Source organism: Neovison vison, chromosome 8 (genome assembly GCF_020171115.1).
Source record: "Neovison vison isolate M4711 chromosome 8, ASM_NN_V1, whole genome shotgun sequence".
Classification (NCBI taxonomy): Eukaryota; Metazoa; Chordata; class Mammalia; order Carnivora; family Mustelidae; genus Neogale; species Neogale vison.
This window is the reverse complement of record NC_058098.1, coordinates 45414383-45441333: the sequence shown is the minus strand read 5'-3', so window position 1 is coordinate 45441333 and position 26951 is coordinate 45414383. Positions and strand designations below refer to the sequence as shown.

Here is a 26951-nt window from a genome sequence, read left to right as displayed (position 1 = left end):
AAGCTGCCTGCCTTGTTATATGCCATTTCCTTTTGGTACAGAAATGCAGTCATTGGAGTTACTCATTTATGGTTAAGAAAATTCTAGAATTTGATAGCAAGGCCTTTCCTTTCTCCCACCCTCACCCAACTATAATATACATTGACAGGAGAGGTTTAATTTCAAGGCTTACACATGTTCTGATCTCACAGTGCTACTTATTTATCTATTTTTCAAAGATCACAGAGTTGACATCGCAGATATATGGGATATTTGACTTCTAGATTCCTTAGGTGTAGATTTATTCAAATTACCTCACCAGATTAAATAAGCCCTGGTTTGTTTGTTTGTTTGGTTGGTTGGTTTTCCTTCCTAGAGACCTGCATGGGTTCTTTGTGGGTTCTTACAGTGTGGCTGGAGCTGGGCTAACACTCTGAGCCCCTGAGGGGCCCCACATGTTTTCTTGCACATGTTGCTGAGGGTGTTGTTCTGTGGAAGTGCTCTCTTGCACATAGACTGCTTTGCTTACTGCCCCTTCACCTTTTGTTGCAGAGTTTGAGTCTTGCCTCTTGGTTTATGTAATTCTCTTTTCAGAGCCTGCCCTTTGCTCTCCTCATCCACTTGCTTTCCAGCTCTGTTCAGACCCACTGATTTCTTCTGGCAACTCCAGCTAGAGGTGCCCATTTTTTCCTGTGGATTGTATGATACACTCCCGTGTGACCATTTCATTATTGCTGGATGTTTTCAGTTTTCCCTGAAGGTGGCTGTGCCTTAGCTTCCTAATGAGACTGTAAAGTTTCTGAGGCCAGAAACTGCTAGGTATACTCCTTTATAGTCCTCACAGTGATTTGCACCTGTTTCTATTTATTGCTGGATTAAGACCTCTTAAATTCTCATCTTATCTCCAGTGGGGTTATTTGTTATTTTTATTTCAAAAACATTTCCCTTCCTCACCTAAAACACTAAGGATAAAAGAAATAGGAAGAAGGTAGCTTTAGATCATGCATTGATCCTGCTGAGCTGTGTGGCCTTGGGGTGGGTACATACCATTTCTTTACCTTGGCTTCCCTGTGTATAAGGTGAAGGACTGGGACTGGCTAGTCCTGAGGTCTCTTGCAGCTCTACCATCCCGTGATGCTACAAATCAGGAGTTCACAGGCAAGTCTTTTAGCATGAAATTTCATTTCATGCTTCTGTTTAGTTTTCCATATGAGATCAACTTGACTCTGACTAGCCTTTGCAGATCTAAAATTCTCAGTTGCTTTTTCTCTAGGGCAGCTCTGTTCAGTAGAACTTTCTGAAGATGTTAATGTTCTGTGTCGGTGCTATCCAATTAAATAAGCATTAGCCACATGTGCTGTTCAGTGCTCGAAATATGACTGCTGTGACTGAAGTTTTAATTTTAAGTCATTTCATTTGATTTAAATTTTAAAATTAAATAGCCTCATGTGCGTAGTGGCTACTGATTGGACAGAGAAGCTTGATAGTCTATCAATAGAGCTTGTTACCTCATAAGTAAGACTTACTTATCTTTGTGAAAAACTTGGTTAAATCATCAGCACAGTTGTGTTCTTGTAGAGCAGGGAACTTAAGGTTCAGGGTTTTACTGATGCGGTTTCCCTGGGCTTCTCAGGCTTTGTTACCCCAGTGCCCTTGGCTGGAGGGAAGCATGGTTCCAGAGTGGCCTAATGCAAACATAAAGTGGAAAAGCCACACACAAATCCGTTCTACTCATCTCATGCTTGTCTTAGGATGAAAAGAATAACTTTATATAATGGCCAAATGAAGCAGTACTTCATCTCTCCATCACACTCCCATCTTCCCTGCACTCAGTCCCCTCACCCAAAGAGAAAGAAAACACTTCGAATGTCATTTCAGGAAGAGGTATGCTGTGTCTCTTCCTCCCTTGCTTAGGTTAGGGAGATGCAGGTCAGAGAGGTGTGGGTGCTAGAGGCAGACCGCAGCAGGTGAGTGCCGATGACCTGTGGGCTTCCTCAGGGGCACACAGAGGAAGGGGAGTAGGCTATGGTCACTAGTGTTTCTTTCTCCTTTACTACTGAAGATGAAGTTTGGTTGTTTGAAATTTACCATACGCCTCCCACCTACCATCTTCCTGTCCTCTGTGGTGTGGAGGTAATGTTGGAGTGGATTCAGTTCTCGGGCATATGGAGTCTTGCTGGGTGTAGTTAGTTTGGGAGTCCCAGCTGAGTGCCAGTGGTTCTAGGGCTGCAGTGGGAGCTGTCTTACTTGAATGGAATTCAACACTGGTTCTCTTGTTCTCTATTGCTCCAAGTGAGCTTATAGAGATAGTGGATTTAACCTCTAATTCTTTTTTTTTTTTTTAAAGATTTTATTTATTTATTTGTCAGAGAGAGAGTGCGAGTGAGAGCGAGCACAGGCAGACAGAGTGGCAGGCAGAGTCAGAGGGAGAAGCAGGCTCCCTGCGGAGCAAAGAGCCCGATGTGGGACTCGATACCAGGACGCTGGGATCATGACCTGAGCGGAAGGCAGCTGCTTAACCAACTGAATCACCCAGGCGTCCCTAACCTCTAATTCTTTAGCTCAAAGTAAGAGGAAAGGATTTTTACTAGCTTTTCTGATACTAAGAACACAACCGGACCCAGTACCATGCCCAGAGTTGTGCAAAAGAAGGTAAAATGAATGGCTGGTTTTCACTCTCTGTATAGTTACTTTGTGTTTGCTATCGGTAATTGGAGTTTTGATATTTTTTCCAGTATAGATGGGGAGCATTTATAACTTTTCACCCTTAATAGCATCACCCTACCTCTTATATTAATAAGAGAGAAACATTTCCTGAAGAAAAACTAGAATTATGAATATAGTAGGAATACAGATAATTCTCAGATGTTTGTTTCCATTTGTCCCCCCCTCATTTTCCTCCCACTTCATTTTTCTTCCCCCACCTTCTTTGTCCTTCTGTTGGTGGAACTGCATATCTTTTCAAACTCTTTGCAGATGAAAATGAGTCTGAAGCCCATGCAAGCATTCAGTGGAATAGCTTGGGCTGAATAATAGACTAGCACATTGAGGGCAGGTATCCAGCAGGATGAAGTCACAATCCTTTTCCTTTCTTTATGTAATGGCTAACACTTTTTTTTTTTGAGCAAAACCACATAGCAAGAGAGCAGAATTGTGGTTTTGCAATTACCTGGTTTCTACACACCTGCTGTCCTTTGCTGTATTTGTCAGGACTTCTTCCAGACGGTCCAGTGTGCAAACATACTTCCACGCTACTCCCTCCTTTTCATGCCGAGTGAAGGACTTCCTTCCACCAACCTCTCATGTTCTTACTGCTTTTTAATCTTTTTTTCCACAAGGACCACTTTACTGTTATTGAGTGGAGGAGGGATAAGAACAAACAAAATGAACAAGAAAAGCAGATTCTTCTTAAATCCTTGGAATTTAAGTTCTCATTGAGGATTTCATATACTTGGATGCTTCCATGGATTTTTTTTTTTTCTTTTCAAAGAATGATGTTAACCTTGAATGCAGCTCCTAGGTCACTGCAATAATTCTGAATGACTGATTTAAATTGGAAAAAACAAACAAACAAACAAGCAAACAAATCTAGTTCACATTCCCTGGAGAACAGTTTTAAAAGAACTGAGCCAGTAGAGACACCCAGCTCCAATCCCTAAAGCTGTCCGGAATTCCAGGTGGTGAGCAAAATCAGTGCCACTGTTTATCCCGAACAGAATGTTAGGTCACTTTTTTGTGACATCAGGGGTATATTTTAATGTGTTATCTGCATTTTATATGATAAGAGAGGTATGTATGGAATTGTTCTGGCTTCACAGCATTAGTCATACTTGTTTATAGTATTGTCGATCGAGCCCTTGGTTGGGAAGAACTCCAGGTGACAGCAGTGTTGTTACGGTGTAGTGTGATCTGCTCCATGATAAATCTTGAGGCCCTTGTGCAGGGATCATAGTAGAGGCCCAGATGGCCCGTCGTGCCCTTTCCTCATTTGTCTCCCATGTTCCGGGTGGTAGGGAGTTAGCTCAGAAATCACTTCTCCATTCTGTGCTCTATAATGGATACTGGGATAATAATCAAACATAGGGCCTAGGCCTTTCATTTCTACAGCGTATGGTGATACTGGTGTCTGCTTTGAATCATGAAATGTTTATGATCTGCAAATGAGAAGATGGAAACAGAATATCAACATCCAGTCCTTTCTAGGGATCCTTGGAATGCATTGCTTGAGGTTAAAATTTTATTATCTGACTATTGCATTTTAATAATTTGATTTAAACTACAAGTGTCTAAGTTGAAAGAAGCCATTTTCAATGAATGTTTTAACTTCTACATTTACTATTGAAGAGTACAATTTTCTTTATGCCTTGCATCTTCTGGTGAGAAACTTGGGATTGACCCAACAGGATATACTGAATTATTCAATTCACCTTGGGGGAAGGGAAGCTGGAGACATGTTTGTGGAAGTCTGAAATTACATTCTGGTGATTATCTGTTGTGGCCCAGATGCCCTGAGCTTCCTGGCACTCTGGCCTCTCTCACGCAGTGTGCTGCCTGACTCATTGGTAACTGACACTCTCTGAACGGGCCCTCTGGAAGGCAGCACTAGCAAATGCTTCCAAGAACCCTTAAACAGCAGCTAGTAGAGATGGCATCAGGACTAAATATATGGAAAATTCACAGTAGCATGTTGTATTTATTGTTAGAAGAGCAGGAGAGTTGTAAAGAGCTTTTTCTGTCCCTTTAAATTGATTTGTATTAGTGTGTTCACACAATTTGGAGGACTTGGTTTCTTTTTTTTAATTTTTTAAAAATTTTTGAATTTCTTTTCAGTGTACCAGAATTCATTGTTTATGTACCATATCCAGTGTCCCATGCAATACATGCCCTCCATAATACCCACCACTGGGCTCACCCAACCTCCTACTCCCCACCTCTTCAAAACCCTCAGATTGTTTTTCAGAGTCGATAGTCTCTCTTGCTTCATCTCCCCCTTAGTTTCCCCTAACTCCCTTCTCTCCATCTCCCCATGTCCTTCGTGTTATTTCTTATGCTCCACAAATAAGTAAAACCATATGATAATTGACTCTCTGCTTGACTTATTTCACTCAGCATAATCTCTTCCAGTTTCTTTTTTTTGTAAATTCAGGACAGAGTTATACCAAGGTAGGCTGTAAATTTTCTCTGGCTTGTTTTGTTTGGATGTGTAGTATGGTGTCTGTTTCAGTGACACCTAGTGTTTGATGTGCTTGTGACACAGGCCAGGTTGGAAGGAGAGTCTGCGTGAGGTGCACCAGCTGTTCTTGCAGACCTTGGGCATTCGCTGAGTGAACATGGCCAAGTGGCCTGTCCTGAGTTGATTGCAGGTCTGTGACACTTTTTCTTCTTTTTAAAGTAGTTTATTTATTAATTTGAGAGAGAGAAAGGGGGGATAATCTGGATTGTTGCTCATTAAAAATAATCTACTGCAATTTGATTTTCATTAAAAAGATATTAGACTTTTGCATGATTATCAAATTGAAAAAAATAACCTCTTACAGTCAGTCTATCAAGGGCTTACAGTACCATGTTTTTGGATATTAGATTTTTTTTTTTATTTTAAAGATTTTATTTATTTATTTGACAGAGAGAGATCACAAGCAGGCAGAGAGGCAGGCAGAGAGAGAGGAGGAAGCAGGCTCCCTGCTGAGCAGAGAGCCCGATGCGGGCCTCGATCCCAGGACCCTGAGATCATGACCTGAGCCGAAGGCAGCGGCTTAACCCACTGAGCCACCCAGGCGCCCTGGATATTAGATTTTTAGTATGATGAAAATGGTATCCTATCTTTATCTGTCTGTTTTGATCGGTATTGGTAGTACTTTCTCCACTCCGTAGTTCTGTACATTTCATGCTGGTGCTCTTGAAAACCCTCTTTTTCCCACTGCCTCAGCCTTTGTTCAGTCTTCCCTCCTACTGGAGTATCCTGCTAACTAACTAGTCTTTTGTTCTTTGATCTTCTGCCTCTTCTTTCTCCCTCCCCACCTGGAATGCTCTTTGTATAATGTAACTCTTATTCCTTTGGCCTTTAAGATGAAGACTAAACTCCCTGCCAAGATGTTCAAGGCCTTTCCTGATATGGTCTCTGCCTGCCGTTCCATCCCTTGTCACCCACCTTACTTTTGCTCCTACTGGCAACAAAGCGGCAGGGTTTTTTGTTTTTGTTTTTTTTCTTGCTAACTGCTTCGTCTGCCTAAAATGTCCTCTGCTGTCTGGCTTACTCCTTTGTATTTTTCAGGATTCAGTTCAAAGGTGATCTTCCTTTGGAAGTGTGCCTTGTCTGTACTCACTTCCTTGTGCATGTACTGACATCCCTGCTGCTCTTGCCTTTCCCCTTCAGGCTGTCATTTTTAGAGCAGGAACAGGGTATTATGTTGCTTTATCTCTGATCCCTCCTATGGTACCTGGCACTAAAGAGGCACTTAAGAATATTTATTAATGAGTCAAATAAACAGTTGATTTAGAGGAAGTTTGTTTTAATTACCTACACTACTACCAATTCAAATCCCCATCTATAGCTTAGTGATTTGCTGTACTCAGAGAGGGTTTGCTGTCATCAAATTTGCTTTTCTTTTCTTTGATATTGATTTCTTCCTTAAAAATCAACCTTTTAGGGTGCCTGGGTGGCTCAGTGGGTTAAAGCCTCTGCCTTCAGGTCATGATCTCAGGGTTCTGGTATTGAGCTCTACATCTGGCTCTCTGCTCAGCAGGGAGCCTGCTTCTGCCTGCTCTCTCTGCCTGCCTCTCTGCCTACTTGTGATCTCTCTCTCTGTCAAATAAATAAAGAAAAAATCTTTAAAAAAATCAACCTTTTATAAGCTTTTTCATTTTAAACTTATTTTTATGTATTTCATTCTGGTGTTACAGAAAATTAAACTCTATAGATCTTTCTCTTTTTTAGCTTTGGCCAATTTTGTTCACATTGTTGATAATTTTTAGTCTGTAATTAGAAGGTTGTTTTATTATTATTTTTTTTACTTGATTGTTGCTCACAAGAATGTTTTAAAGTCCTTCATGTACTTCCATTGTTTTTTAGTTTAAACTCTCAAAGGTGGACATGAATTGTATTGAGTTTACTCATGATTTGTGCACCTCCTACTTTGTGAGTTTATTCCCCATGGCTTAGAAAAATAACTTTTGGTATATTTTCGTGAGTGCTAGAATCTACGAAGTGAAATCTTATTTCTCCACATATATATTAAGCTACTGTTAATTGTATTCAAAGATGCTATATTGCAATGTATGCCCTCTTTTATCTGTCAAGGATAGAGTGCATTAAAGTATTCTATGATAAATGTATTTCCCCTCAGTTAACTGCATTTCTTTTATTTTTGTGTACTTTTTTGTTTTATTTTCATCCTGTGTTATTGGTTGCCTAAATGTTTGTATTATCACTATATTGTGAATTATACTTTTAATCTAATTGGAATATTCCCTTTGTCCCTCTTAACGCCTTTTCACTTGATATTGATACTACTTTGCTGTGTGTTTGTGCCGATGCATGCCTGATATGTCATATTCTGTACTTTATTGTTAATCTTTCTGTATTTGAAAGCCATTTCTGACTGACCTGGTCTCTGGTGGAGGAACTTAACCTGTTCATGTATATGATTTTTTGTGTGTGATAATCAATATTCTTGGTTTTTCTTCTACTTTTGTTTTTGGGGGAGAGGTTACTTTCACTTTATGGAATATCCTTTGTGATTTGGAAAATATACTTTCTGTTTTCTATCATTCCAATAATTATCTTTATTAATATTTTTAGACCGCAAATTTATTTATTTATGTTTAATTTAAATTTTACTAGCCAACATATAGTACATCATTAGTTGTTTGTTTGTTTTTTTAAGATTTTATTTATTTATTTGACAGACAGAGATCACAGTAGGCAGAGAGGCAGGCAGAGAGAGAGAGGGGAAGCAGTCTCCCTGCTGAGCAGAGAGCCCGATGCCGGGCTCGATCCCAGGACCCTGAAATCATGACCCAAGTCTAAGGCAGAGGCTTAACCCACTGAACCACCCACGTGCCCCACATCATTAATTTTTGATGTAGTGTTCAGTCATTCATTAGTTGCTTATAATACCCAGTGTTCATGGTATCGTGTGCCCTCCTTAATGCCCATCACCCAATTACCCCATCCCCTTATCACCATCCCTTTCGATAACCCTCAGTTTGTTTCCCAGCATTAAGAGTATCTCATGGTTTGTCTTCTTCTCTGATTTCTTCCCATTCAGTTTTTTCTCCATTCTCCTATGATTCTCTGTACTATTAATAATTATCTTTAAATTAGCAAAATACCATTCAAATCTTTTTCTTCTAATTATTCATATCAAGAGTAAAGCAGTACTTGATGATAACCCCATCCTTTTACTTTCATCCCATATATTTTTTGTACTTCTCACTACTCAGCTATTTAAAGTATTTTATATCTAGATTGTTTTATTATAATATTTTTAGAATGTTATTTATCTTAGGTTAATCATTTTGAGGATATACTGTAGTTTTTATAATCATATTAACTCCTATCCTATAAATATAGCTCACTTTTACAGTGTTTATACCCTGCAGCTTTGGTTTTGGATTAACTAATCTCTGTATTTGCTGGTATATAAATTTGCTTCATATGTTGAGGAAGGCAGATATGTGGCTGGTATAACTCCAGTTCTAGAATATATTTATTTTAGCTTCAGACAAATACATCTGACTATATACTTTCTGAATCATAATCTTTTTTTTTTCCTTAAAATTCTGAATTTTGTTTGCTTTTTAAACAGCTATAGTTTACGCTGGCTATCTTTATAATGTACTGGATTCTTACATAAGCACCTGGTCTTCTTTGGAACTTCTCTTCTCCATATAGGTGGTATTCTGTTGCCCATTCTATTTGGCTTGGCCTACGGTGAGCCATTGACCACACTGTCTTCTGGAGCTTAATGTTGCAGAGAAGACAACTATGAGCCTGATTTTTGTTCCTTCATAGATATTCTGCTTTTGTAGATTTGTTTAGAATTTTTAGTTAGACACAGAATGTACAACGTTAAACATGCTCTCTCTAGATATTTGTCTCCATTCAACCTATTTAGTTCCAGGGAGGTCTTGTGATGCACAGGGTTACAGTAGAGGACTCTGTAGGACTCTAGATTCATGCTTTCCATTTTTCATCCCCATGTAATATTTTCTGATTTCAGCATGTGACTTATTTGTGCGTCACCATTTTCTTTATTTTCTTAGATCGTAAAAAAGATTCAGTGTCTTCTTGGATCTTTTAAGAGCATGGCTCAGAAATTCTAAAAAAAAATTACCCTATTTCAGCAAATCTCTTTCAGAAAGTGGAATCTCCATTTTTGTCTAGGATGGTCCCCTCCTTTGCTACATATTCTGGATATGTTCTGCTTTCATGCGAGGAGCACTAACCCCCCACCCCTCATGACTCCTTGCAATTTTGTGTGTGCTTTAAGCAGTACTTTCTCTGTGTGGTTTTGTTGTAAATGGGATCCTTCACCCCTGCTAGATTTTAATTGCTTAATGTGGTTTTCAACATTTTAGTATTGGTTGATTTCTACAATATAGGAGGGAGAAATTAGATGTCTCTCCATTTTTATTACGTTCCGTATTTCCTTTAGATGTCTTTGTCTTATATTTTAGTCTCTCTTTTGAAATATTTTCATTTATTCCCTTTTACCTTAAACAAGAAAAGTATTGCCTCTCAAGTGATGATCCTAATCAAGCATTAAGGTTTTCTGTAATGTTTGGAAGCACAATACCACACTCAGTTATCTTTATCATGTACCTACTTACCAGTTTCTGTGTTTCCACCATGTTAGAGTGTGGGCGCCTTCCTTCAAATGAGGCATTTCCTGTGTGTCTATCTATAAACGTGAACTAAACTTAGAATCCTATTGTCTTACTCTTCTTCATTTCTTACTCATTCCTCTCTTTGTGCATGAAGTGTTTGTTAGGAAACATGATGTGCCAGGCAATGTTCTTGAGACTGGGGATACAAGATAGCTAACAGAGGGTTCCTTCTCTCAAGAAATCCAGCACTTAGCAGTGGGGTAGGCCCTGTGTCCCTCTAGCTGAGAGAAGCATGCTGGGGAGGAGTGTGGTGAGAGGTATGGTTGAAGTGGGCCCTTCTGAAGAGGTAATGGTTCAGTTGGGTCTTAAAGACTGGAGAGGATGTAACAATATGGAGCTGTGCTTTCCTTGCTCAGGAATGGCATGGCTAGTGATCAGATAGATAATGTACTGTTCTGGATGGGATTACCATATATGAAGAGAAGTATACCCTTTTTAGCTAAGAATGTAGTCATCTTATACTTAACATGATGCAGTTCCTTCTGAAATTTTAGGTTCTCAAGTAAGTGTTGACACTTACTTCAATGCAGTGTTCAATGCAGGTATTTTGTCCACACTGGATGGTTGAGTCATTGTTAGTAAGAGATGCGTGGCTAGGCCCATGACTGCTGAAGAACAAGGTGTCCTCTCTCTCTGTCTTCCTGGAAGCATCCATGCTTCCAGCCTCCTCCTCCCGTGAATCTCTTCGAAACCAGACTGTCCTTGTGGCCCAGGTTCTCTTAGCATTCCCTTTAAACCCACTGCCCAGTTGTCAGAATGTTTCTGACCTTTTATTACTCAAAAGATCAAGTAACTATGACCTTTACTGTTCTTTTAAACAAAACTCCCTATTTTTTCCCTAGTCAGCACTTCCTTTACCTCACACCCTGTGTCATGTAGCTAGTTTCAGGGAAAGTTGCATCCTGTGTTCCCTGCTTCTGGACAGAACAAGTTTCGTTGGCCATTGTTTTGCTAGATCACCTCACATGAGTTAGGATGGGATCTTGTCCTCATTCTTCATCATACTTCCTTTCTAAGTGAAATTGAAATCAAGTGTGAATCAACTGGGATATGTTGCGATCATCTGGTAATAATGTGGGGAAAAAAGGTTTCTCACATTAATTAAAGATCAGCAGTTTTAAAGTACACCGAGGCATCTTGTATTAACTGCAGCTTGCATTTCGCAGTATTCCTGGTCATGCGGTAGGTTCTGAAGAAAAAAGCACTATAGATAATCAGTTAAAAGAATGACAGATTCCCTGATGTGCCGATCAGTAGTAATACCTAATTTTGATTTCAAGTGTACTATAATGGATTACTGTATAGATGGAGCTGAGCACTGAGCATTCAGGGGAGCCACGTGTTTCTCAGGAAAGTAATATTTATTCACAATGTGTGACTTTCTTGAAAAAATTTTTTTATTTTACTCTCCAGTGAAAGTACAAACAAGATGTCAATTGCTTATGTTGCATTCCTAGTAGTGTAGCTTAGAATATCAGCTGCAGTAGAAGTGCCATAATGTATTTGCCTCAGCAAAGGTAGGCTTCATGTGGGGCTTTCTGAGGGACACACTTAACATTTTGAACACACATAGTCATATGGGACTTTACTTTTCTTGACTTCAGAGACCTTAATGCATACACAGTGGTCCTTGCAATATTTGGCACAAAAAGAAACAATAGCGTAGATGACATTTCAATGTTGTATAATTTGGGAATGCTTTTAGCAGTTCAGACTTTGGGCATGGTATTTCATAGCCAAACCTTATTGAGTTTGTTTTTGCATGTCTTTAAAGCCCGTCCATTTTATAAACCTGAAAACTTTTATCCAGAAGTGGTGATGATGATAGGCCTGACCTCAGAACAAGTTGGAGACTACTAGTGGCTACTGACAGCATCCACATGTCTAGATACAGGTCATCTTGCTGTGTTCCTTAGCTTTCTTTGTATTAAAAAGACATTTTTCTCTGTTGCACATTAAGAAAATAAACCCAAGTCAAGGAGACAGAGAAATATTTTGGAAAGCTGAAAAACATGATTCAGTGCCACATTCGTTTCCTGACTAAAGTTAAAGTCTGAAGAACAGTCAGCATGGCAAACATTCATCTAGTCCATATAAGATCTCCTCTGGATGTGTGGAGTAATTCTTTCAGCATCTTCTGTATGATGTTTTAAAATCCAATGGCAGGATGGTATCAAAAGTTGATCCCGGAATGCAGCTGGGGTGCCCGGTGCCCTTGGTGGAAAATGCATGAGAAAGGATATGAGTCAGTGCTGTGCCATTCACTCAGTAAGAGTGGACTGCAAGGCAGAAAAAGGACTAGAAGGATTCACCGGGTCTAGGCTTTCGTCAACGTGAGGCAGCAGCCCATTTACAAGAAACAGTGCCAGCAGAGATGGTGTTCCTGGAGTAGGGTGCATTGCTCTTAGAAGCACTCAGCCTCTTAATGTGATGAAACTATATAGTCATTGGAAGATGATTGTGGCAGAGAAATGTGCTGCTCACATTGCCCTGCAAGAAAAAATTTGCTACCGGTCTGTAAGGAGCAGGGTTAGCTGGCAACCCGAGGTAGTCAATGCCTTCAGCTCTCCAGCCATAGTCAGCTCTTCTCATCCTCAGCCAGTGACTGAGCAAGGTGGTGGTATGAGGACCTAGCCATTTTCAGGCCCGCCAGACCCCTCTAATGTGTTGTCTTTGCTCTGGAGCTTCGCTAAGCTGGCAGAGACTTTCAGCTCTGTAGGATGGTCTGAGGCTCCCTGCCCACCCCTGTTTCCTCATTTCCCTCCCACAGATGTTCTGTTCCAGTAAACGAGGAAGTCCTAATCCCACCACAGTATCCATCCCTCGAGAACTCAGCCTGCAGTGATCATTGTTCATCTGTCCTCAGACACACCGAACTAGCCTCTGTAATCAATTTTTCAGTGAAGGGAAGTATGAGTTAGAACCATAAAACAGATGTGAATGGAGGCCATCTCTTTTCCTTCAGTCTGGAAACCTCCTAGGTCATCTCCAGGCCGTGCTTTTTCTGGAAAAGCAACTCTAGAGTTGTTCATTTGGTTAGCAGCAGCCTGACTGCTGAGACCCCGTTCCATGTTCTCAGGTCCAGAGTTGTCAATTTTCTCTTTGCTTGCGATGTTTTCCACAATCTGTAGACAGCACTGTGGGTCCTGTACTCCTGTCTGTGTCCTTGTCTGCAGCTCTTGAGCATGTTGAGGTGTCCATTCTGTTGGTAGGACAGTGCTTACATGGGTTCTTGTTAAAATACTCCATAGATGGCAGACTTTTACTTCTGACTCCCTTTTACTATATGGAACTTAAAACACAACCTGGTTTTTGCCCTTAACTACCTTTTGTGTATTACTCATCTAATATACATATTGGTATACATTGCAAGGGAAGACTTACTTGATTTTTTCCTTCAAGGAGCCATTTACTTGCCTCTGCACAATTTATAGATCGATCGATCCTGCCTGGTGTTTGACAGCTGGCTGACAAAGGTTATGGGTTCTTTAGGCAACAGCTAATATTGAGTTCACTTGATTTAATACTGAAGTTGCTTTTCTTATATTTTCATTTGCATGTTTTCTTGTATTTTCCAGCATCTTTTAACTTTTTCTAAGTAGTTGTACATATAGTCATAAGTATTTTTAATCTCTTAAGACAAACATGCAAAACACCTGGCACATTGAAAACTTCTTTGACCTGTGCATGCCTGTCTCCAACTTCTGCTCTTCCTTCTTCCTTCTTCATCCCTTTTTTTTTTTTTTTGGAAGATTTATTTATTTATTTGAGAGAGGGGGGAGAGAGGGAGAGAACATACACAAACACGGGAATCAGTAGACAGAGAGGGAGACGTAGACTCCCTACTGAGGAAGGAGATGTACTCTGGGCTGGATCCCAGAACCCTGGTCTAATGACCTAAGCCAAAGGCAGATGCTTAACCAGCTGAGTCACCCAAGTGCCCCTTCCTACTTCATCCTCACTGTCTTCGGAGAACTTCAGTGCACCAATATCCTCATTTCATTTCCTTGTAAGCCCTCTCAGAGGGATCTTATACACACACATCTTCCGCAGCTACCTATATTTTGTTACCTCCAAATCCTGCTTCTGCCCTCCAGGGCCATGTATCAAATTGGATAGAATATCTCGTCGAATAAGTCCATTGACATTTTCAGTTCCAGAATGTCCAGAATCGAACTTGACATGCTTCAGTTCTGGGATTTCTTCTGGATTTGATATCTTAGACAGAAGTGTGGCCATCTGCTGAGCCACTGGGAAATCATTCCTGAGTCCTCCATTCACCACAAGTACTCTAATCACGGTCTTGACAGGTTTACCTCCTGAATATCACTCTTACGTTCTTCTCTTTATTTTGCTGACCTTTTTCCAGGCACTTCATTCCTTATCTGAAATGCTACCATTGTCTTCCTTGATATCTCTTGCCTCTCCTCTCAGCCATCTTAATTTCCTCTCTAGCTGGAACCCGTTCAGTGACTGCACAGTGCTCCCTGAGATCATGGCCTCTCCTGCCTCTCCAGGCCCTTTTCCTCCCCTCCTCACCTACCTGCCAGCCAAGTAGGCTCTCTTGCTGCTACTGTTCCTTTCAGGTACCAGGCTTTCTTTGCCTCTGGCCTTCACACATGCTCTTCCTTTTGTTCCTGTTCTCCACTAGACTAATTTAATTAATTCTGTAAGTCTCCACTCAGGAGTCCTTTTTTCCTGGAGCCATTCTGTGAAGCTTCTACTGAGATTAGGTGCTTTCCCTGCCCCTCCACAGCTTCTCAGGGAAACTTCCTTTTTTTTTTTTTTTTTTTAATTTGATAGAGATCACAAGTAGGTAGAGAGGCAGGCAGAGAGAGAGAGAGAGAGGAGGAAGCAAGCTCCCCCCCAAGCAGAGAGCCCGATGTGGGGCTCAATCCCAGGACCCTGGGATCATAACCCAAGCCGAAGGCAGAGGCTTTAACCCACTGAGCCACTCAGGTACCCCTCCTCAGGGTAACTTCTCTCAGGCTTCTCTTTTCTCTGGAATGGTATTTTCTTCATCCTCTCTCTTGCCCACTAAACATGAAATCTTTATAAGGAAGAACGAAGTAGTTCGTGAACATTTACTTTATTTCTGCATTGCAGATGCCAAGCTTGGTATCAAATGTGTAGGTATTTTTCAGTAAATGGGGTTTGATGTGCATGTGCCCATTGTGTGTTTATAAGTGCGTTTGAGTGTATGTCAGCATGAACACATAGTCAAACAAGATATAAGATACCTGTAGAGTTATGGGCTATGAGATACGGAGCCGACATGTTCTAGAGGAAGTCTGAAGTGGAAATCTAGGATAGAACTCCTGTGAGTGATTGTCAGCATGTGATCAGGTACATACTGTTTTTCATATATATAATCAGAAATAGTCTTCAGTGTAATCTGTGTAGAATTTTCATCCGTGTAGATGTGTGGTGTAAAGAATTTATAACAAAGACTGTAACTAAATGCATTTATATTTTCTTGTTTATGTTTGTCAAATCTTGAAAAATTAGTTCTTTTTAATTATACAGCTTTTATTTTTTTGTTTAGATTTTCTTTACTAAGTTTAGGGTTTTAAAAATGCCCACACATTTTAATGTATTTTCATGTAAATATCATTAAATCAGTGACCTGTAGGGAAAGATCAGGTCCATCTTATGTCAACATGAACAGAGGACCATAGCAAACATTAGGAAACTTGTAATACTCAAAACAGTTGTCCAAGTAAAAAGCCTGCATTATTCTTCTCCTGAGTATTTATTTGAGTACGTGCTGTGTGCCAGCCATGCTCTTGGTACTGGGGATGCTTCAGAGAAAAGACAGGGATGTTCTTTTTCTCAGGGCTGACACTCTGGTGGAGGGAATACCGCCTTTAAATGAGTGAAGGTGAAGATGACTTCAGGGAGGGGCAAGGGCTAGGAAGACCACAGAAGAGGCAGTAGAGAGAGCATCAGAGTAGTGGGGAGGTGGTGCCCAGAAAGAAAGAAGGCCCAGAAAGGCCCCTATGGGGAGGTGGTGCCTGCAGTGAGAGGAATGATGAGGCAGCACCATAGGCTTAAGGCTGTTGGTGGAAAAGCTTCCAGGGGGAGCAAGGAGTCCGTGCCCTTAAAGCCCCCACATCTGACGGAAGTTTACCTGTCATGCCTTTTCTCAGATCATCAGGAGATGTTCTTACATGTTCACGGTTCTCAAATGGGAACAAATGAAGTAAGACAAGCATATGTTACTGACTCAGGGGGAAGTTAAGACAAGAAAATGAAAACAAAACCAAACCTCAGGCTGCTTCAGATGGAGGAGGCAGTTGATGAGCTGGGAAATATTCAGGAGATTTGGATATACATGTTTTACCTTCATCTTTCTCACTGTTAGACTTTTAGCCTAGATGAACCTGGAATGGGGATTTGTTATGGTCAAATAGGGACGTGTTATCAATACCAAGAAATATATTTTGATGAGTTTCTGGATTTCTAAATTTCTTAACAAGGTGGTTGCCAAGAAAGTACAAAGAATCTTAGGACCCAAGAATAACTTGCCAAAACTTATTGGAAAAATAAGTGGGGGAAAAAAAGAAAATGGTCATTTGGGGTTTTTTTGGAAAAGCTACTTTTATTAGCTAAATACTCTTGTATGTCATTCATTCATTCCTTATTGTATCTTCCAATATGTGGGGTGAAGGGTGTGAAATTCCTAATTGCAATCCTAAACTTATTTTTAGCTATTAATTTCAAGAAATTCTTGACAGCAATTTCATTTTGTTAACCCACTGTATGTTCACAGTCTTATCCTTCTGGACGTTCATCTTTCTTCCTGACACTGGTCCTTGTCCAGAGGCTAATATAATAATGATAATGAGAAGGGAAAGTGGAAGGTGAAAAGCAGAAATGTGGGGAATCTGGCATTTGAGAAATTATTCTTTTAATACGAACTTAAGCAAAGGCTATGATTTAATTAAGATAAAATGATTATTTTAGGGATTTTTTTCCCTTGTTTTTGTTGTTTTCTTTTAGGAGAAATTAAACTTGGAACAGTGATGACTTTAAGGCATTCAAGGAAGAAAGGTTATTTGGGCCTAGTAAAAGACACTGTCCCATGGGCTACAGAGTCAAGCGCACTATTTACGCTATTAGAAATAGCTTTTACTTTTTCTTTTCTGAGACATATGTGTGTGTGTGTGTGTATACACACACACTTCGTGTATATATATACATACATACATAGTACTGTCATGAAGTGTGTAGTTCATATATAGTACTATCATAAAGTGTGTAGTTCATTTTGTCTTTATATCTTAATTTTTTTACATTTGTTTTATAGAAAATACTGCAATTTCTACCTGAACGAATTTTCTTTCGATGGCATTACCAGAGTATAGGTAAGAAAATTTAAAGATTTCTAAAATTATAGATTTTTTTCCAGTTGACTTTTCAGTAATGTTTTATGTAATTGGCACCTTCAATACTGGGTTACAACAAGGAATGGTAACAAGGACATGCTGGTTAAATGTAATACAAAGTCCCACCTGGACTTTGGAGGAAAATATCTATCCCTGCGCCAAAAGTGCTCCTTAAAAAGGATGGTTCGCAGACCAGCAGCACTGGTCTCACCTGAGAGCTTGTTAGAAAATGCAGAATGTCATGCCCCAGCCAGACCTACCAAATCAGTCTGCATTTTTTTTTTTAAAGATTTTATTTATTTATCTGACAGACAGAGATCACAAGTAGGCAGAGAGGCAGACAGAGAGAGAGGAGGAAGCAGGCTCCCCGCTGAGCAGAGAGCCCGACTCGGGGCTCGATCCCAGGACCCTGAGATCATGACCCGAGCCGAAGGCAGCGGCTCAACCCACTGAGCCACCCAGGCGCCCCCAGTCTGCATTTTTAACAAGAGCTTGGGGGGATTCCTGCGCACCAAATTGTTTGAGAAATATTTGATCCAGAGTATTTTTTAAAAATTTTTTATAAGCGTATAATGTGTTTTTATCCCCAGGGGTACAGGTCTGTGAATCACCAGGTAATCCAGAGTATTTTTGAGTAACTTTTTTTTTTTTAATAAAAATATCTTGTTCTCCAAGACTTTCTCACTGATGCAGAGTTCTTCTGTTTGAAAGCTTTCAGGTGTGGCAGCAGGAGGGAACTTGAAATACGGCTAAGTTAGCATCGCTGCCCTTTCTGTGCTAAGTTAGCATCGCTGCCCTTTCTGTGCAGCCATTGACATTGAACAGTGTTTCCTCTCAATGTAATATTCATGGCACAACTCATGTAATTTGTGCTATTGACTGTGACGCCTACTTTCTGTTTAAAGAGTATCTGGTTTGGTCTTTCTCCCTCTTTTCCTCCTTGCCAGATAATCACGTTGAGGAAAATGTAACGTCATAATGGGATCTTAACTTCCTCATCATTCATTCATTCAAATACCTATTGAGGAAGAAACAAAGACTATTTCACCATGCTTGTATGGTATAAGCTGATTGCCAGGGTGGGGAATAAGTTTGAAAAAAAAAATTACAGTATAATTGCTACTACGAAAAATGTACTAATGGTAGCAATGAAGAAAGTTGAACAGTTCTCTTCAGAGGACTTGAGGAAGGCTTCAAGAGAGGTAATCTCTATCTGAGCCTTGACGTAGAAGTATGGAAAGGGTTTCCTAGATGGGAGATTGATCTGTGAAAGACCTGGGACCTAAAAGAACATGGCACGTTCTGTGGATATTTCAAAATTCAGAATCCCAAATTTCATTTAGTCCTACTTAAATGAAAAATATAATTGGACCCTTCTATAAACGGAACTGTTCGGTGAAGTATATATAATAAATACATCTACTGAACTGAATGATTAAATCATTACTTGAAGGTACATGCCTTTGTCTTTAAATCTTTCAAATACACAAAGAAGGTTTTCCTTTAAATTATAGCGTTATTGGTAGCATTTCTTTTAATTGATACTTGGTGTTGTGTATTTAGGGTAAAAATCTAAAAATCAAATGGGTAAGTATAATCTGAAGAGGAATCGTAGGGACTTGTAATACTCCGTGGTGTTGCAGGAATGGATAAAAATGAGAATAAGTGCATGCAGAATTCTGTATTTGTGCTAGATATAATCTGTCCATTCTGCTTATGTCCTGTCTATGAAAACCATCCTCGTTTGCTACAGAGAGTACTGTAAAATGTCTGCAGATTAATAGGCCCCCCTCAGCTTGGATAACCTTACTGGGACTGGGTATAGAAATTCATTTGCTATTTGTGCTGTGAGACTTTATGCATGTAGGACGTGGTATAGGGGATTACCTTAACTCTGGCTACTGTTACCACATGACTGATTAAGTGTGCAGGTACAAGCAGCTTTTTACCCAGTTTAATAGTGTCTGACCGAGAGCAGTGACTCTTGGATGGGGACCGCAGAGTGCTAGTCTCCTGAGCCAGCCTAAGAGCAGGTGCTGTTTATCTAGTCTGGTGTGTAGAAGAAGCTAGTTTATCTTGTGCATAGAATATGCTGGCTAGACAACAGGGTCAGAAAGTGTCATGTTTCAGAATGTCGATGTTGGAGCATTTACATATGAAATCATTCTTGTTTTGATGCTTATATGCTTAGTATTTGAATCAGACTGGCTCCTTCCAGATGCAGGTATCTTTGCCGGGATTTTTTGAACTGGATAGAAGTTGATGGTTAGACAGGTCCACATACCTTTTATGATGATCTTCAGGTTAAATGTCCTTTAGAATCAGAATTTTTCAGAGTTTTAGAATGGCAGTGTGTGTTATGTTGATGTTCAGCAAACATTAATCCAATGTGGATATCTTTATGTTACACCCCAGAGGACTGGATAAGACCCTGTAACCAAGAGGATTCTTATTTCTGTAGCCTAAGAGATGAATATTCAGCGCCAGTGGGATAACTAATGCCATAATAGCCTCAGCTTAGTTGGGTGTTGCCACCTTAGGTGTTCAGATTCAGGTCAGATCCTGCCCACTAGGAAATTCCACACAAAAACGTTAGTTTTCATAGCTTCTTGGGTTTTTTAAATGGCCAATAATTGATTGTAGATTAAAAATTCTACACATTTTCTTGACCTCACTCTTTTCCATTCTTCCCATTTTATTCAGATGTCATTAAGGTCTTGACCAAGTTTGTTATAGAAACTAAGAAACTATAAGGAAACACCAGATTTCAAAGGGAAAGGATTGTGCCTTAAATATTTCCATAGCATCAGTATCTTCTTGGCTTCTGCAAAACCTCTTGAGGCTAGCACAGGAAGCTTTTCACTAGTCGGCTCCGGATTTTGTAGGTATCTAATGTTCCTTATTTTAGATGTTTTATGTTCTAGGTATCTAATATTTCTGATCTAATATGAAGAACACTACTGTATAAACTTCTTAATTAAATGTTCCTGTGGCTGATAGTGGCCAAGGTGCTCTGGAATACTGGGTTAGAACCTTGAAGCTGGGTTGACACACCACTGATTTGGTATGCTTCCTGCCCCACACTACAAATAATGTCCCTAAATATAGAAACCTTAAATAAAAGGAACTCCTATTTTCTTCAAGGCTTAAAAGTTTTCATGGAGCACTGGGTGTAGTGTATAAACAATGTATTTTGGAACACTGAAAAAAATTAAATAAAAAAAAAAGTTGTCAGACCTACTGAATAGCCTGCTTTTATACAGACACAGAAGAAGTTAATTTGAAATATCAACTGGCAGTGTTTGAAGTCAGTTTCTTGTCATGCCATCTTGTTTTGTCCATAGCAAAGAGAGAGGTTCTCTTTCTCTCTCAACCCTTTTTAGAGGGAAAAAATAGTCTATAAGTTTCTCTGTGCTTAAGGATTTTAAGGCTGGCTGCTTGCTATATATAAGCCTTTGAATGAGGAAACCTGTTTGGACTCTTAGTGTTGTTATGTGAAATGAACACCCTTCATGATTCCAGGCATCTTGAGATACTGCTTCAAGTGAGGTTTAGAGAGTAAGACGACAAGGGAAGTGGCTGACAGACACTCACCAACTGTGATGTCTGCCAACGTGCTACTCAAATGTTTGTAAATTCCCATGACTAATTATGAATGGGGAGATTTTCCGAAAGTCAGTTTTACGCGAGTACGTCATGGAGGGACAAGGGTGGGCACTTGACATATTATTTGTGTAATAATGAGAGTTGCCAGTATGTGAGAAGATGATAGGAGCGGTACATCAGTCAACCAGGGCTGTCTGTTGTAGAGGTAGGCTATGGCCCCCTTTCATGTGCTCATGCCTCATCAGTGTAGGATTCAAGTTCTCTGTGCTTAAGAGTGTTTACTGCTTATGAGCCTCTAGGAAGTAGATGTCCTGTCCCATTCAGGAAACAGTACCTTGCCTGAATGCAATACATGTTTGCTGGGGGTTAAAGGGTTAATTTTGTACTAGAGATGTTTTATATCCAAAATCTTCAAAATAAATAGCTGTTGGGTTTAAAGGGTTGGGCTTGAGTGGAAAATACACACATTACCTCATGGGTTTTTTATAGGAGTCATTATTAATTCAGTTTGTTCTACTGGGTTCTTCTTATACATAATATAAAAACTAGTGGATAATTAAACAGATTTGTTTATGACTTTTTTTTTAATGAGCACTTTTTATTTTTTTTTAAGACTTTATTTATTTATTTGATAGAGAGAGATCACAGGTAGGCAGAGAGGCAAGCAGAGAAAGAGGAGGAAGCAGGCTCCCTGCTGAGCAGAGAGCCCGATGTGGGGCTCTATCCCAGGACCCTGGGATCATGACCTGAGCCGAAGGCAGAGGCATTAATCCACTGAGCCACCCAGGTGCCCCTTTTTATGACTTTTTAAGAGTATCCCTTGCTTTATACCTTGGGCTTCCCAGTGGCCCGACAGTGCTTGGGAAGTGAACACAAATACTGAGCAGCTATATTTCTTAAAGTTTCTACAGCTCACTGGGCTCTAAGTACCGCTCAGAACCCTGAGCGGGACAGCCCTCCCTGGGTCGCTCATAGTCAGGACACAGCACAAGCTTGTGTTCCTGAGGGAGCAGGGTTTCCTGTGCACTTTACAGTAAGGGTCCCTCAGAGATGCATCACAGCCAGGCTGAATTGAACTACAGGCCCCTGCCTGCCTTGGTGTCCACCAGGTGGTAGCTGGGCCTAATGCCCCTTTGATCTACTAAGTGTCCTCTCTGGGGTGCTTTCGAAATCATTGCCCTGCATTTCTTGCTCTCCTTCCCACTTTGTCCTCGACCCTCTGGAAATCCTCTTACTGGGCTAAGCAACAGCCCTAGAGCCTCAGCCTCTTGGTTTCACCTCCTCAGCTTTCTGAAACATGGCTTTTCTCTCAGGCTTCTTTGTTTCCCCCAGGCCTGTGGGAGTGAGATCATGGTCTTCCTTTTCTCCAAGGCCCATTCCAGACCTCATCCTCCACCTACTCTGTGGAAACCTTTCCCTTGACTAGGCCTTGTCTGTCCTCATTACTGCCAGGTCTCCTGATCTGCTTATTTGCCTTTTTTTTTTCTTTTTAATAGCTTAGCTGTCTCCGAGTCCTTTCCCTTCTTGCCAGGTTACCCATCAGGTCCTCGACCCCTAACCTTCCATGGTTTCCTGACTTTTATCTTCTGCACCTTTGTCATCATACAGACCTGTATCTGAGCACAGCCTCTGTCCTCCTGGTTTTTCACTTAGTCGCTTCCAGACCACCTGCTCTGTTTTTTCCTTTTTAAAAAAGCAGCTCTTTTTTGGGAGTATAACTGACATACAATAAATGATATGTGTAGATAATGTTAATTTTGAGAAATTAACATAAGTTAATTTAACATAAGTTAAATTTTGACATAAGTGTATACCTATGAAATCATTATAACAATCAAGATAATGAACATAGCCATCGTTCACAATGTTTTTTTTTTTTTAAATTAACATACAATGTATTATTTGCCCCAGGGATACAGGTCTGTGAATCATTAGTCTTTTTTTTTTTAATTTTTTTTTGTTGTTTTTATTTATTTATTTATTTATTAAAAATTTTTTTTATTTTTTATAAACATATATTTTCATCCCCAGGGGTACAGGTCTGTGAATTGCCAGGTTTACACACTTCACAGTACTCACCAAAGCACATACCCTCCCCAATGCCCATTGTGAATCATTAGTCTTACACATTTCATGGAACTCACCATAGCACAAATCCTCCCCAATGTCCATAACCCAGCCACCTTATCCCTACTCCCCACGCCCCAGCAACCCTCAGTTTGTTTCCTGAGATTAAGAGCCTCTAATGCTCCAAGATGGGATTGGGAGGGAGACAAACCATAAGTGACTCTTAATCTCTCAAAACAAACTGAGGGTTGCTGGGGGGAGGGGGGTTGGAGAAGGGGGTGGTTATGGACATTGGGGAGGGTATGTGCTATGGTGAGTGCTGTGAAGTGTGTAAACCTGGTGATTCACAGACCTGTACCCCTGGGGATAAAAATATATGTTTATTAAAAAAAAAAAGCCTCTAATGCTTTGTCTCCCTCCCCAATCCCATCTTGTTTCATATTTTCCTTCCCTACCCCCATAGCCCCTCACCCTGCCTCTCAAATTCTTCATATCAGAGAGATCATATGATACTTGTCTTTCTCCGATTGACTTACTTTGCTCAGCCATATACCTCTAGTTCCATCCACGTTGTTGCAAATGGCAAGATTTCATTTCTTTTGATGGCTGCATAGTATTCCATTGTGTATATACATATATATCACACCCTCTTTATCCCCAGTGGTTTTCTTATTTATTTATTTATTTTTAATTTATTTTTGATGTACCAGAATTCATTGTTTATGTACCACACCCAGTGTTCCATGCAATACATGCCCTCTGTATTACCCATCACCAGGCTAACCCAGCCTTCTACCTCCCAAACCCTCAGATTGTTTTTCAGAGTCCATACATAGTCTCTCATGGTTCTTCTTCCCCTCCAATTTCTCTCAACATCCTTCTCCTCTCCATCACTCCATGTCCTCCCTGTTATTTCTTATGCTCCACAAATAAGTGAAACCATATGATAATTGACTCTCTCAGCATAATCTCTTCCAGTCCCACCCATGCTGATACAAAAGTTGGATATTCATCCTTTCAGATGGAGGCATAATACTCCATAGTGTATATGGACCACATCTTCCTTATCCATTTGTCCGTTGAAGGGCATCTAGGTTCTTTCCACAGTTTGGCAACCATGACCATTGCTGCTATGAACATTGGGTTATAGGTGGCCCTTCTTTTCACGACATCTGTATCTTTGGGGTAAATACCCAGTAGTACAATTGCAGGGCCATAGGGAAGCTCTATGTTTAATTTCTTCAGGAATCTCCACACCGTTTTACAAAGTGACTGTACCAACTTGCATTCCCACCAACAGTGTAAGAGACTTCCCCTTTCTCCACATCATCTCCAACACACATTATTTCCTATCTTGTTAATTTTGGCCATTCTAACTGATGTCAGGTGGTATCTCAGTGTGGTTTTGATGAACATTTTTTCATGTGTCTGTTAGCCATTTGTATGTCTTCATTGGAGAAGTGTCTGTTCATGCCTTCTGCCCATTTTTATGACTTGATTATCTGTTTTGTGTGTGTTGAGTTTGAGAAGTTCTTTCTAGATCCTGGATATCAGCTTTTTGTCTGTACTGTCATTTGCGAATATCTTCTCCCATTCCGTGGGTTGCCTCTTTGTTTTCTTGACTGTTTTCCTTTGCTGTGCAGAAGCTTTTGATCTTGATAAAGTCCCCAAAATTCATTTTCACTTTTGTTTCCTTTGCCTTTGGAGACATATCTTGAGAACTTGCTGTTGTTAACGTCGAAAAAGTTACTGCCTATGTTCTCCTCTAGGATTCTGATGGATTCCTGCCTCATGTTGAGGTCTTTTATCCATTTCGAGTTTATGTTTGTGTATGGTGTAAGAGAACAGTCGAGTTTCATTCTTCTACATGTAACTCTCCCAATTTCCCCAGCACCATTTATTGAAGAGACTTTTTTCCACCGTATATTTTTTCCTGCTTTGTCGAAGATTATTTGACACAGATGTGAGGGTCCATATCTAGGCTCTCTACTCTGTTCCACTGGTCTATGTGTCTGTTTTTATGCCAGTACCATGCTGTCTTGGTGATCACAGCTTTGTAGTAAAGCTTTAAATCAGGCAACATGATGCCCCCAGTTCTTTTTCTTTTTCAACATTTCCTAAGCAGTTCGGGGTCTCTTCTGATCCCATATAAATTTTAGGATTGTTTGCTCCAACTCTTTGAAAAATGCTGGTGGAATTTTGATCAGAATGGCATCGAAAGTATAGATTGCTTTAGGCAGTATAGACATTTTAACAATGTTTATTTTTCCAATCCATGAGCATGGAATGGTCTTCCATCTTTTTGTGTCTTCTTCATTTTCATTCATGAGTGTTCTGTAGTTCCTTGAGTACAGATCCTTTACCTGTTTGGTTAGGTTTCTTCCCAGGTATCTTATGGTTCTTGGTACTATAGTAAATGGAATCGATTCTCTAATTTCCCTTTCTGTGTTTTCATTGTTAGTGTATAAGAAAGCCACTGATTTCTGTACATTAACTTTGTATCCTGCCATGTTAGTGAATTGCTGTATGAGTTCTAGTAGTTTGGGGGTGGAGTCTTTCAGGTGTCCCATATAAAGTATCATGTCATCTGCGAAGAGAGAGAGTTTGACTTCTTCATTGCCAATTCGAATACCTTTTATTTTTGTTTGTTGTCTGATTGCTGTTGCTAGGGCTTCTAATGCTATCTTGAACAAGAGTGGTGAGAGTGGGCATCCTTTTTGTGTTCCTGATCTGAGAGGGAAGGCTGTTAGCTTTTTCCCATTGAGGATGATACTTGCTGTGGGTTTTTCATAGATTTTATAAAGTTGAGGAATGTTCCCTCTATCTCTATACTTTGAATCAGGAACGGATGCTGGATTTTGTCAAATGCTTTTTCTGCATCAATTGAGAGGGCCATGTGGTTCTTCTCTCTTCTCTTATTGATTTGTTCTATCACGTTGATGGATTTGTGAATGTTGAACCATCCTTACAAACCCGGGACGAATCCCACCTGGTCATAGTGAATAATCTTTTTAATGTGCTAGGATCTTGTTGAGAATCTTAGCATCCATATTCATCATGGATATTGGTCTGAATTGGTCTGAAATTCTCCTTTTTGGTGGGGTCTTTGCCTGGTTTGGGGTTTAGGGTAATGCTGGCTTTGTAAAAAGAGTCTGGAAGTTTTCCTTCTGCTTCAGTTTTTTGAGACAGCTTCAGGAGAATAGGTATTATTTCTTCTTTGAAAGTTTGGTAGAATTCCTCAGGGAATCCGTCAGGTCCTGGGCTCTTGTGTTTTGGGAGGATTTTGATCACTGCTTCAATCTCATTACTAGATACCGGTCATCTATTCAGGTTTTCAATTTCTTCCTGGTTCAATTTTGGAAGTTTATAGTTTTCCAGGAATGCATCCATTTCATCTGGGTTGCTTAACTTATTGGCATATAACTGTTGATAATAATTTCTGATGATGGTTTCTATTTCCTTAGTGTGTGTTGTGATCTCTCCCTTTTCATTCATAACTTTGTAAATTTGGGCCTTCTCTCTTTTCTTTTGGATTAGTTTGGCCAATAGTTTTTCGATCTTATTGATTCTTTCAAAAAACCAGCTTCTAGTTTCATTGATGCGTTCTGCTGTATCTCTAGTTTCTATCTCTTGGGTCTCTGCTCTAATCTTGATTATTTCCCTTCTTGCGTGTGGAATTGGCTTAGTTTGTTGTTGATTCTCCAGTTATTTAAGGTGTAGAGACGGCTGGTGTATTCTGGATTTTTCAATTTTTTTGAGGGAGGTTTGAATGGCTATGTATTTCCCTCTTTCGACCACCTTTGCTGTATCCCATAGGTTTTGGACTGAAGTGTCTTCATTCTCATTGGTTTCCGTGAATTGTTTAAGTTCTTCTTTGATCTCCTGGTTGATCCAGCCATTCTGGTCTTTAGCTTCCAGGTGTTTGAGTTCCTTCCAAACTTTTGCATGTGGTTGAACTCCAGTTTCAAAGCATTGTGATCTGAGAATATGCAGGGAATAATCTCAGTCTTTTAGTATTGGTTG

The 26951-nt window shown here is 40.1% G+C and overlaps 1 protein-coding gene across 4 annotated transcripts in view; it reads left to right on the top strand.

Annotated features, from left to right (window-relative positions):
- Positions 1 to 26951, top strand: part of RALGAPA2 (Ral GTPase activating protein catalytic subunit alpha 2) — a 327482-nt gene that overhangs the window by 35289 nt on the left and 265242 nt on the right. For all 4 annotated transcript variants that reach the window (XM_044263547.1, XM_044263546.1, XM_044263549.1 and 1 more), the window contains one exon: positions 17177 to 17234. In XM_044263547.1, the coding sequence (XP_044119482.1) occupies positions 17177 to 17234 (58 nt within the window). The remainder of the gene's footprint in view (positions 1 to 17176; positions 17235 to 26951) is intronic.